The sequence below is a fragment of the Lepisma saccharinum genome, chromosome 29 (assembly GCF_977018435.1).
Source record: "Lepisma saccharinum chromosome 29, izLepSacc3.1, whole genome shotgun sequence".
Classification (NCBI taxonomy): domain Eukaryota; kingdom Metazoa; phylum Arthropoda; class Insecta; order Zygentoma; family Lepismatidae; genus Lepisma; species Lepisma saccharinum.
Window position 1 is genome coordinate 29,897,241 of NC_139257.1, and position 13,658 is coordinate 29,910,898.

General features: G+C 35.9%; 1 protein-coding gene across 3 annotated transcripts in view; it reads right to left on the minus strand.

Annotated features, from left to right (window-relative positions):
• Positions 1–13,658, minus strand: part of Nep2 (M13 family metallopeptidase neprilysin 2) — a 115,663-nt gene that overhangs the window by 30,394 nt on the left and 71,611 nt on the right. For 2 of the 3 annotated variants that reach the window (XM_083114797.1, XM_083114795.1), the window contains exons 2-3: positions 12,667–12,812; positions 2,057–2,167 (exon numbers count right to left, since the gene is read on the minus strand). In XM_083114797.1, the coding sequence (XP_082970923.1) occupies positions 2,057–2,167; positions 12,667–12,812 (257 nt within the window). The remainder of the gene's footprint in view (positions 1–2,056; positions 2,168–12,666; positions 12,813–13,658) is intronic. The other variant, XM_083114796.1, reaches the window with a different exon arrangement.

Sequence of the window (13,658 nt, forward strand, 5' to 3'; positions counted from 1 at the left end):
TCGTAATTCGGCCACAGAAACATGATTGTTGGTCTGGATATAGCGCCTAAATATCCGTAGGTCACGCACGCTCAGCAGGCTTTATCGACCGGGGGCCTTACCTGGCTCTGTAGTACCCGTATTTTGGTGGTGTTTGATGATGCAGTGGACGGTTGACTTGGGTAAGTTCAGTTGGCGCCCTATTTCCCGTTCACTGAGTCCATCCCGTTGCAACTCCACCACTCTTCTCCTCACAGTGTTGTCAATATGTTTGCCCCTGGCCATGGTGATGATGCACTGCGGTTCCTCGGTGCACAGCACGCGCTTATATACGGCAGACTCCCTTATCGTGTCCGTGACGTCATGCTTCCCCGTGACGTCATGCTTCCGTCGAATGTGCCACTATCTGGAATTTTTCCGTATGGGTCTGGTGCCTGGTCGAAGTTCAATGTCACGCGTATAGTTCCCCGTTTTCGTTCTTTACGTGACCTTGGGTGCAACATGCTGGGATCACAATTCTTGCCTGCTCACACGCCTCCTCTTACACACATGCGTCACTTCTGCGGGTCACCCATTCCACCACCTATGCCTCTGTGCATTTAATCACGTATTCCTTTCTGGTCGAACTTCATTGTCACCAAGGTTGTATTTCATGCTGAGTCAGGATATTGCCTTTGGGTTAACATTTCTTGTGCATGATTGACTGCTGAAGTGGACAGGTTGATTTCGAACACAAAGAAAATATTTCTGAAATCTCCCTCTTGAACCCGAAAATTTCAGGAAGTTGCGATTGAGCTTAGTTTACCTCCGCAACCAGTCTTGACCTGATGGGGAACCTGGATATCAGCAGCTATATATTATGCTAACAACCTTAAAAAAAATCAGTGAGGTGATCGATGCTCTTCCAGAAAATGAGGCGGCTTCAATTCGTGAAGTGAAAAAACTCCTGTGCTATTCAAGTTTACTTTTGCACATTATGGTGCATTGCCAGAGACAATTACAATTATAGCATCCATGAAAATCTTCGAGGAATCTATGCAGTAGATGATGGAAGTGCCAGGAGAAAAGGGGTCGGTCAGCTGTTGCAGAAAGTGCAAACGGGGAGTGAGTGCAAATGAGGACTTGAAACAATTGAAAACAATTTGTGATATTCTAAAAGGTGAAAATGCTGTTATCAAAATGAGTCCAGCTACATTAGCTTGTTATATGTATGCTCCAATAACTTCTGTCGAAGTAGAAAGATCATATTCTATTATGAAAAACATTCTCTCTGACAGACGACTATCAATGAATGTTGAGAAATTAAAAAGCACCTTGTAGTTATGTGCAATCAAGACGGAGAAAATTGAAATGCTCTTCCCAATTTAGATTTTAACATTTTGCCAGAAATTATTAGATAAAAGTAAGCGACTTCTAAGTGTGCCTTTTTTCGGTTTATTTTGCCTTTTTTCATTTTTAGTGCCTATTTACCACATTATAAATGCCTTTTTGCCTGCCTATTTTAACTAAAATAAATGCCTGAACTTCCGGGCTCTAGTTATAATAATAACCTGTGATGCAACAGCCCTTGAGGGTTCTCCGAAAATCATTTTTTCTTGACCAAACAATATTAAATCCGAGTATAATAATATACAATTCCCTTTAAATTTTTCGATGTTGAAAATGCATCATTCAATTGGAAATAATCCCTTTCCCAACTTCATTTAATGATGCTTACCAGAGCAAACTACAAGATTCCATTAGATCCAATGGTCAACAACTAATTTAAACCTATTTTTTTATTTGTTTATAATGTGAAATTCGGAATATTACTCTTTGCTATTAAGAAAAATTTATTAATATTCAATTTTATGGATATATAAAGCTTAAAAAATGAGAAAGGTTTTTTTTACGGGTAAAATGGTTGAGATTGGATCATCGACTTTTTAGAAAATAATTTTCCGGGCCTTTGTCTCACAAAGATTTAAAAAACTTGGCCCTGGTGCGGGACAATCTGAGCATAAAGTGAACTTAAAACAAACAAACAAACAAAAATAATAATAATAGTTAAAGTGAAGAAAATATATAATGAACTCACCTGCTGTTACACATCCTGGCGTGAGACAAACATTATTTGGGTCCTGCTCCATATCTTCCGGGGCTTTACCTATGAGAGCTTCTGCCAGAGAAGGAAGAGATTCTGAGAATTCTGTTAAAACGGGAGAAGAGAAAGGTCGTGCATTAGGGAACAAGAAGTGCGAAAGCAAGCTGCTTAGCAAGTAAACAAAAAAAGCAGTGTATCTCAGAGGTAACATCACACTTTTCATGCTAGACTAAAACTGAGCTGAGTGAGACACATACCAGCTTTCACACAAGCACAACTAACATTTTTTTCCGGAATTAATTATTAAAAAAAAATGTTTTGAAGCACACTTAATACATGCATTCATTCTTCATGCTTACAGAGCACTATGCATTCCTTTTTTTAATTTTTTTTTTTTTGGTTGGTCATTCCAAGATATACACACAAACAGAAATGAATCTTAAAAGTTTTAAATAGTTAGTATATGTTAAAATAAATGCAAATTAGTTAAATGTAACTAGTTTTGGGTTAGTTTTATTTACATAAATGTGGTAAAGTTATGATTAGGGCTGAGCTGATACCACTTTGAACCGATACCGATATGCTTACCAATTCCCACCGAAACCGATACTGATATTTAAAAATTACAATAATCAGAATTTGTTCAAAATATTGATCAATGTTGGTATGTAAATTATATGCATGAATTTACCAATAAGAATTACATCAGAATATTATAAATAGATATTATGTAATCAAAAATACAGTTTTTCTTTCATAATTCATGCAAAAGAAAAAGAAACTTTGAATTTTGCATGATTGCGGCACTTTTGTGGACCCCGTGAAAGACCAAAATGCCGGAACAATATCAGCTGGTATCCGTAGACGAATTCCAACCAATACCATTGGTATCAGCATCAGTATCGTCTCAGCCATAGTTATGATATATATATATATATATATATATATATATATATATATATATATATATATATATATAAATCAAAGAAGGAGAAAATAAACACTCACCGGACTCTTTCGTCTCTCACCGATGATGCTACTAAGCTAGCGAAAATTTTGAATTTTTCCACTATCCGGTGAGTGTTTCCTTTCTCCTTCTTTGATTTTTATTTAGCCCTTTTGGCCCTCCTTGCTTTTATCCATTTTATATATACATACATATATATATATATATATATATATATATATATATATATATATATATATATATATATATATATATACACGGTGTATACATGCATCTGGTGCTAGTATGTCCTTTAGTGAAGATGAAAATTCATCTTCCTTGATATGTACTGGACGGAAAACCAATTAATTAGTTTTAAATATGCAGATCGCTCAGAAAATGTATATTGGTGTAAAAACAGTTATGTCTGGATACCATGTTGACATCCTTACACTTAATTCTCTGTCATTCCAAGTGAATACAAACACTAGCTCTAGTAAAGGTTGCGAATAATTCTTGACCAATGGATCAACATAACACCTGGTGTTAGTTTTTCTTATACCTCGATATGTATGTAATTACATAGTGAAAGTGTTTTATTCCCAGAGAGGTCTACAAAATGGAAGAAGGTTACTTGATACCCTGAGGTAGTCAAACAAGTGAAGGTAATGAGCTTGTAAAAAAATTCTACAATGATTTTTTACAGCATTGTACCAAAGGTGCTATTATATGTGTGTGACAAGTATTAACAAATTTTAAGATTTACATTAAATCTTTTTCAAGCATGACTTATTCTTCAAGAAGCCATCACATTGTATTGTCCTAATAATATATATGTATATTTCCATGTGAAGGGTGGGTGCGTGTCTAATAGCTCCTGCTACACCTGTTTCAAATGGAATATTCGCCACTGCCTGTAACGATTACTTACTGAATATTGATATATTGATATTTGAAGTAGCTGGAAATGGTGTAAGTAGCGGAAATGCAATCTTGAAAGTCAGTAAAACAGCAGTGATGGAACGTGATCCTTTGGCCACATGTTAGGCCAATGGAAACGTTGCTTGGCAGTCCCTGGTCTTCAGAGGGGGTGTTGTGTCATTGAGTTTAATTTTATCTATATTGGACAATGTATAGCCAGTGCGTTGAGACCCATTGCCGATGTTTTGTGTGTCTCTGGAGACTGGGGTACTCCACAATTGATTTTAAGTATCTTCCCAATTGTCCTCATGATGTGCGGTCAAAGCCAGAATCTGAGATCTTTCCCTAGAGCACCTTCAGGAAAAGCAAACAAAAGTGCTAACCATTTCGTTATGTGGGAGCTCAGTGGCTTATCCAGAATTTTTCATTTTGGGGTGTAAGGGTAAATATCGAGCTAAAATGGCCATAAATTGGCGCTTCGTGAAAATATTAAGTGTGTTGAGACCATGTGCAGAGTTGAGCTTTTGGGGGGAGGGAGACTCTGGGAGAAGCATATGATATACCTGAGGGTTATTGAATATCCCCTAGTTTATAAGTGGTTCGGAGGCCTTCCCCCGGAAATTTTTTTAAAAAACAACAACTTAGTTTTAGGCCTTTTAGATTTGAAAATGTTAAATTTCCTCGCTCAAGTAAACAAATATTAATGAGTATATTGGTTGTCAGTTTTAAAAGAAGCAAAAAAGTACGATTATTGCATTTTGCATTTCATTAAATTTTTATTGATACAATACTTGTATTATTTTTAAAAAGTTACGGTACAATAGTAAGCTTCAGAAATTTTAGAAAAATTAAATTGAAAAGTTCTTTTGATGCCCCAGCAGTAACTGTTGACTCAACACAAAGTCATTTTACGTTTTTCTTTCTTCAAACTGTACACATCAATCAAATCGTCTAAGACCCGCTATTGCGACGTAATTACCGCTCATGCCATCATGCGAAACGTCAAGATTTGCGGTATGGCTTCATAACAAAAATGTAGTAACTGAACTTAATCGTGTTTTTTTTTTTTTTTAAGTTGGGGGCCAGGCCCCTCCAGAACTCCGCCTATGGTTGAGACACACTATTTAAGAAATACTGAAATATCTTGAACCATGTTTTTGAGACTTTACATATACAACCTCTACTGACGCTTATATTAAATCACATATTCCACTAGCCTGTTAATAGTGATAATATAAATATCTCAATTTACTTCTACCAACAGTTGAAGGCTTAAATTTTGTTTCCTACGAAGTTCACGTTGCTTTCACCAGACACACTTTCATCGTTTATGGCCTCCCAGATGTTGTAGTGGTCCCAGTTTCAATACCCAGTGGAGGCATATAGTGGTTCGGATCCCAATTTAAACTGTAGGTCCAGTTCTGATTAACCTATCTGTGCATAAAGTGGACTTAAAAACTCAAACTTTTATTGTTTCTCTAACATTTTTTATATATTCCTATGATTTTCTTGTACATAGCTGTTTCATCTTTATTTATCAACTGACAAACGACAAGGTCTTATTGTACTCACTCTTATAATTTAATTGGGGCAACAAAGAACATACAGTGCTGAGTATTTCATCTCTGTGAATGTGGCACACTTCATTGTCTTTCCATGATTACAAATACGGAGTGTCCGAAAAGTCACGCAACCCGGTGTTTACGACCGTATAACGGAATAGCGAAACGGAATGAGAAGAAACGCTTTCTGCCAAGAGAATGCTCTGTATATTGGGAAAATTTAGAGAGACAAACATATGTAAGAACATGCATGTTTTAATAACAAATAAGCAAAGTGTTGCCAACGGTGGAAAAAAAAATATTTGCAAATCGTGTGTATTGATGCACAGAACCCATTGAGGTAAATTATTGCAGCATTTCACAATACCAACGAACAATTTGGATGGCCATCTAATGAATTTGACAGAAAAAGAACTTTGACGAAGTTTCAAAAACATTGCAGAAGGGAATAAATGGCCTGTTCCAAAAATCGATGTTTTCACAATATTACGCAGGACACTGGCAACACTGTTGGTGTCACGTGTCACCAACAGATGTGTTTCACCTCAGGCTATCACACTAAGGCACTTTTAACGACAAAGGAGAAAGTTGGTTATTCTCGAACATATGCAATAAATTACATACACCTTGCAACCCTGAAATGTGGGTACAGAAGAACATGTATCAATTGTTATGTGTTCTGTGCCTTAAGTGGTTGCTGTTTGTCGCCAACGGCATTCCAGATTGTGTCTACTTATGCTGACATCGTGTGTGTGTTTTCAAAATGCCATATTCTACACAGAAAAGAGTGTTTATTGTTGATGAATATATCCGAACATCGTCTTATTCTCGCGTAAGAAATGCATTTAGGGATACCCACATTTCAGGGTTGCAAGGTGTATGTAATTTATTGCATATGTTCGAGAATAACCAACTTTCTCCTTTGTCGTTAAAAGTGCCTTAGTGTGATAGCCTGAGGTGAAACACATCTGTTGGTGACACGTGACACCAACAGTGTTGCCAGTGTCCTGCGTAATATTGTGAAAACATCGATTTTTGGAACAGGCCATTTATTCCCTTCTGCAATGTTTTTGAAACTTCGTCAAAGTTCTTTTTCTGTCAAATTCATTAGATGGCCATCCAAATTGTTCGTTGGTATTGTGAAATGTTGCAATAATTTACCTCAATGGGTTCTGTGCATCAATACACACGATTTGCAAATATTTTTTTTCCGCCTTTGGCAACACTTTGCTTATTTCTTATTAAAACATGCATGTTCTTACATATGTTTGTCTCTCTAAATTTTCCCAATATACAGGGCATTATCTTGGCAGAAAGCGTTTCTTCTCATTCCGTTTCGCTATTCCGTTATACGGTCGTAAACACCGGGTTGCGTGACTTTTCGGACACTCTGTAGTATGAATCCAAATCACCTAATACCTAACTGTTACCAATGTCAATTTATTTCCTAAATAGAATGGTCGCTGTTTTGATACACACACATCACTTCCACATACAGGCCCATTTCTATAGTGGTTTAAGGTTAACATCACCATGAGATCCCCTTCTATTCTTTTTCAAATTATCACTTTTAGGCCTAGTTATGTCAGATGTTATTTGTATGTTTTTTAACGTTTCAAATGTCTCGATTTTTTCATTTTGTTGTAAGAGCAGTGGTCAAGGCTAAAACATGCCCGCTCTAATAAAGGCGATTTTATTCTTCTTTATTATTATTATAATTATTTGTTGAAGTCATTTGAAACAGCATTTGTATTTCCCTGCACTTCGTTTTGCAATTCTGTTACAAATTTTGCAGATATTTGATGTTCGTATCTGAAACACTACATTTACAAAATAGTTTCATAAATGTAACACAAACAAATAAAAGCAGCTACTCAAAATTCATGGCAGTGCAGTTCAATATTTCAGAGAAGTGTAATGAAATTTATGCGTATTTTTTTTTGTTATCTGGCAGGGCACCCTGGGATACCAGTGTCACCCTGTGCTCTGGGGCAAATAGTTACACCACTGATCTCTGTAACGATTGCTTACTAAATTGTATTTATTACTTGAAGTAGTTTTCTTCCTCTTTGTACCATAGAATATTGTGTATGTGTGTGTGTCTGTGTGTAAGAAATTGAGACTGGTAATAGGATGAATAAATGGAATGCAAGTACATGTACAGTCACGAACAGTTCTGGGTTGTAATGAATTAATGCATTGACTTTAAATGGAATTGCTACAACCCAGCAGTGTCCATGACTGTACACCATACTATAGCATTGTAAAATACTGTATACGCCTCATTTTGTCCAGACAATGGCAGGAACATTGATTCTTGCCCTTAGCTGAACATTTTGACATTGATTCTTGCCATTAGCTGAACATATTTATTTCAGCAAAGGCAAGTTACTGGTAAACAAAACAATAAAATAGTAGAAAAACACTAAAGCTGTGGGCCAAGGCAGTCTCTATTTACGTAAAAACATTGAAACAAATTCAAGTGACATTTGAGTTTGTTTCATAGTCTGAAGAAGACCCTGATAAAGTATCGAAGTATTATGTGTATAATGAAGTGTTTCTTTGTTGTTTTTTTACGTAAATAAAGACTGCTTTGGTCAGCAGTGTTAGTGTTTTTTCTAAACTGGAAGCAAGGCTTAATTACTTCTTATAGCTTTCCTGGCAGCAAATGATGAAGAGATTTCCTTGGGATATCAACCAGGTGATTTCTGGATAGGTTTCCAAGCTTTTGAGAGCTAACATCTCTCGCAATCCCTGAAGTTCGGATGCTTATCCAGAAACCACCTGGTTGATATCCCAAGAAAACCTCTTCAACAAGGCTCAATTACATTACCAATTAAATATTATCACACGTATGATTCGTGTTAGTGTATTTTATCATGCACATAAATTTTGTCACAGGTTAAATGCATATTTCCATATTTGTTAGTTGCACACTTCATGCAAATGTTAGAATTTCAGCAAACATGAAAGCAAGAAGAAAGAGAAGTAAGTTGCTAGCAGCTTGGATAGGAGGAAAGAAGAGGAGGTTCGTACAAGTGGGGAACATGTAACACATATTGCATCAAAGTATAAAAAATTGATTGTATGCAAAATATTTGACAATATACAAAGCAAAACTCTTTGATCATTCTTGCCACTATTCATAGTATGATGGTAGGTATACCACTTCCATCTATTTTTACCAGTTTTTGTATTTGTATTATTATAAATTTTGTAATGTTGTATGACAAAGAATAATTATTTTTTGGATATAAAGCTGGTACATATGTAACCACTGTTGGAGAGATATATATGTTATTTTCTTATAAGTTTTTTACTACTTTAAAACATGTAATTATTTTTAAAGTAACTTCTTTTGGAAGAGCAAGAATTACCAAGAATTTTACTGCATATATAATACAATTATTCAAGTATAAAAGATGATGTATTATATAAAAATCAGTGCTTATTGAAATAAAAGTGTGATACTGGAAACTGTGTTATGTAAGTGTTTGGATAGTTTATAATTCATTTTGAGTTTAAAATGCAAAATATAAATGAAACAAAAATCATTCTTCAAAAAATAACAATCTTTCAATTGCATTTTCAGAAAATTCTTCATATATTAGATAATCTATTAAATTTTTGTTCTTAAAAATTGAAAATCTGTACTTTATCTTAAATAAGTTCCTAGTGCTTTGTTTATGTCTTACATCAGCACAGACGTATCTTCTATTAAAGTTATTCATGATGACAAATTTTCTTAATTCAAGTGATAGTTTTGCAAGAAGAAATAGCTGAGGAAGAGTAGAAACTTAAAAACTATTTAAATTTTCTTAATTACTTTTCTTTACACCTTCTAATTTCCCTCTCTCTCCCACAACACACACATACATGCATATTCACATACACACACACAAGTACGCAACACAAGTGCATTTCATACTTATACACACAAATATTTTTATACCTGTTTTGGAGCATATATTCATGTAAATTAATAAAAAAATATTCCTTCATTATAAAAGTATATACTCTTTATTTACTTTCTCCAACGTTACCAGTATAGTAGAAAAATAACCTGCTATTAATTTGTTGTTCCTTGTTTCCTTCTTGCTTGATGGTTAACATGGCAATTATATTGCAATATGATCTGTTTTAGTTAGGTTCTATTGAATCATAATTTTGTCTTGAAAGCGAACATTAACACCTTTAAATTTATACCATAACTTCACATTAGTTTTCCATGTTTCATTCATGGCTGAAGAAAGACTCTCATTTTATATGCTTCAGCACTTGAGCCTGTAACCAGTATTGTTGAAATAAATTCAAAAAGTCCAAAAGCAAAAGATTTAGAAACAGAATGTTCACAGCAAGAAACATGGTCACAACAAACTGTATGATAAATATCTGATATCGACTGTAGGACGAGTACTTCTTTGCCCCCTTTAGAGCTAAATTTGCCCCTAATAATGTGTGTCTCAAGTGGGAACAAAGTCAGTTGTGGTCAACAATTGTTAATTTACATTGAATGCTTACAGCCATTCATATATTCCCAGCCTAATAGTTTTCGGAAAATACTATTGGTCCATTGCTATTTTCCCTGAAATATCAAATGACTACTCTAGATGTCTAAATGTGGTCCCTCATCCCCAACACCCGCTCCGGAAAACATAGAAGGGGGCGAGGTTATTGTGGAAGATGGGGAGGGAGGAACTAAAATTATCTGAAATTCTAAAATCAAAACAGAAGATTGTATTTGTTGGTGATAATTGATGTCGTTCATATTGATAATTGAAATATGTTTTCTAAAAACTGGGCCAGTGGCCACCCTGTCCCCCTTTAGTGCCGATCTCCAATCGAAGTGGAGTGAAAATTAAGAATATTCCCACAAGTGCATTGGCTGGGTTTGAACTCTAGTCGAAATTTGATTCGAATTTATAGCAAAGTGCATGTTCCACACAATCCGATCTTGAGTTCTAAAAGATCATATCATTCCTACTCTCATCATTGCTTGATCTCTATCTTTATTAAGCTTTCCCATTGTAGCTATATCGACGCTTTCCAGTGAAATTTTGAACGTCCCCTTCTTTGCTTCTACACACGAATTGTGCGCATGCGCAGACAATCGGATATTGTTTTTGTTTTGGCGCAATGACCGTAAAAAGATTGAAGTAAAAAATTGACATTCAGTAGTGCAAAATTTGTATATTGAGTTCAAGGTTAATGAATTTTAACGAAGATTAATATATACAGTGACAGGCTGTGTTGGCAAGTGTTGCATTTAATTTTAAAATTAATTAATTGCTTGTGTGAAAGTTTTCTTGCAATAATATCTATTAAAGTGAAGTTACGTACGAAAATCGATCGGTGTATTGTGTATTTTTTCATAATTCACTTGCTATGTTGATGTGTACTACGTCTTTCTAACTTCCCTACTCGTACAAATTCTATACATGTGTCCAGTGCCGGATCTACAAGTCTTGCCACCCACCCGCAAAATATTTGCAAAGGCACCCCTACCTACACCCCCCCACACACAATATATATATATATATATATATAGTTACAGTGTTTTCTCACACCTGTTACAATCATGCAGTCATACATTTTTCCTGATTAATGATAGGTTGAAGAAACCTTCACCCCTGCATTTCTCGTAAAATTCTAACCTGATTTGATTCTAGTCTGACTGCCACGTGGGAAATCTGGGGTGGGTTATCTAAGGTAGGAATATTTCCGGCTTTGTCTTGGGTCCACCCAACCTCAACTCGAATGGTATCCGGGGGAGGGGGGTAAAGGCGGTCGCAGCGTGGTGCTGATTACATCACCTCCAACATGGCCGACATCGAAAATATGAGGGCCCAACCCCCCACATTCCCTAAATGTGCCTTCATGGCACGGTGCTATATGCACAAGGAATATAACTTCTCTTTTATCTGCATATATTGTATTCCTTCCTGAACCCCTGAGTAACTAAGTTTTTTTTTTTACATAGGCATATACGAACCCTCTACTATGTCAATGGCTGAGGGCCCCCTAAAGGCTTACTTGTCTCCGCCTCCCCCCCCCCCCGCACTGCGGGGTTTTGCGGATTGTAGATTCGGCACTGCATGTCAGTAACAGAACTAATACTACGAATTGTCGATGAATGATTCTTTTGCAATCGGTAGAAGTGGAGTGTCGTATGTTGTGAAGTTCTAGAAGTTTGTGCCATAAAATGAAATAATCAACCCGTGCCCTGTGGAAATACCTGACTGCCTAAGTAAGTCAGTAAATTATTAGTATATACAGGGCCGGATTAAGGTGGGTGCTATTGATGCTGCAGCATTAGGCCCATTCCTGAAATAGACCGAGATGAAAACAGACGAGAATTTTCCGAAAGCTGAACAGTTTTCTTTTGCTATATTAACCTGAAAATAAATCTTAGAATGAAATTTGGAGCCCCAATTTCGGACGCCTAGACACAGCGTTACTTATTATACAGGTACTATTATTCTTTGAGCTGTGACGTAACTATAACGTCGTTGTGTTTATTGTTCACCGAAGATTTCAAGCATCAGGCCCAATTTCGTCTTAATCCTTTATGTACCATTGCGTGTTGTGACCTAGCAATCGGGAAACTGAGAATGCTTCTCGTTGGCATTTACAAGTGTTCTGACTCGACAGCTTATCGTGAACACTCGCCCAGTCACTTGTTAACGCCTGAAGGGGGGGAGGGGGGAAATTATTCAAGTACAAATTGGATTCACAGTTTAGATTCGCAGCAAGTGGAGTATTACTGTATATTCCTGTAACTTTCAGCACCTCAAATAGGATATTTAACGATTGATTTGATTTGTCACTTACATGACACTTTGGAATCCACATCAGTGTGTACAGAAAGAACTCTTTCTGACAAGTTAACAGCGTAAGTGCTGGCAAACTACGCATATTGCAGTTCTTGTAGCAGGAGAGCACGATTAAATCTAGTGAGGCACGGGGGCGTGTTTTTCCTGTATTCGTCCATGTGTCTATTTTATCCTAACAGCTAATCTACATTCTTATGATTGCCATGAACATATCTTACGGTTAACCTACGAAGACTTAACGAACACATTACTTATATTATAGACCAGTTTTGACACAACCACTTAGTGTTTTATGTATTTATTATGTAAAAATCAACTGCAGCAGATGGCTTGAGTACTTACCACTGTTTTGCTTTTTGTGCATTTGGTAATTGTAAATCACAGCCGTAAGAGCAATAGCCAAACCAATTGCTATGAAAAGAATCGTTGTGGCTATTAACGTCAAGTTTCTTTCCATATGTGTGCGTCTGTACCACCATGTTGGATTTCTGAAAAGAATAAAAAATAAAATTTGGTTATTATCGTATCGTGGTTTTGAGCAAATAAAAGAATATTAGTACATAGCATTTTAAGAAATTTGTGAAGCTTACTGCTAAACTTAAACCATTGTGTAAAATTTGCATGAGAAAAATATTGAAATTGCCACATTCTAAAATCATTAACAAGATGAAATAATATTGCAGCGTGCGCATTGAAGAGGGGAAGTCGAGTATTACCCCCTTCCTTCTGTTCATTACCAGGTTCTAAATTTCTAAATTTGTTCTGAACCGGGGAAAACTTCCCTCAAACCATTTGCACATTTATCAATAAATTTAATATTAGAACTTAATTTCACGTGAAATCTTTGTGAAAATAATGAAAATCTTCTTTTCTTCAAACAAAGTTGTATTTTTAAAATGTCTTTAAATATGACATAAATCCGGAAAAATAAGTTTCTTCAATTAGAACGCTAAAATGGGAACGTGAATGTTTTTATCATATAGCCTAGTAATATTATTATTTTTTTCCATATTGACGAGATTAATTTCGCTTATGTGACAGCTATTTGTGTTGGCTATTAGTTTTACAAGAAACAATACGGTCACATGTACGGCAGAGGAAACGGGGGAGGTGGGACAACTTCCTCGTAGTGAAAGTTGTGAGCGAATTCGCTACCGGAGATTTGTACCAAGGCGTTCAGCTCTGCCACCTAGCGAGAGTTGCTGTAATTACATTTAATTGCTTGGGTCTTGGTTAATCCACTGCATCTTTTGAAGAAACACGTTTCTGTTTAATCACTTAGATTACTTGCGAAAACTGACCGAACTACTTTTAAAGTTCCGTCTACGTTGTTC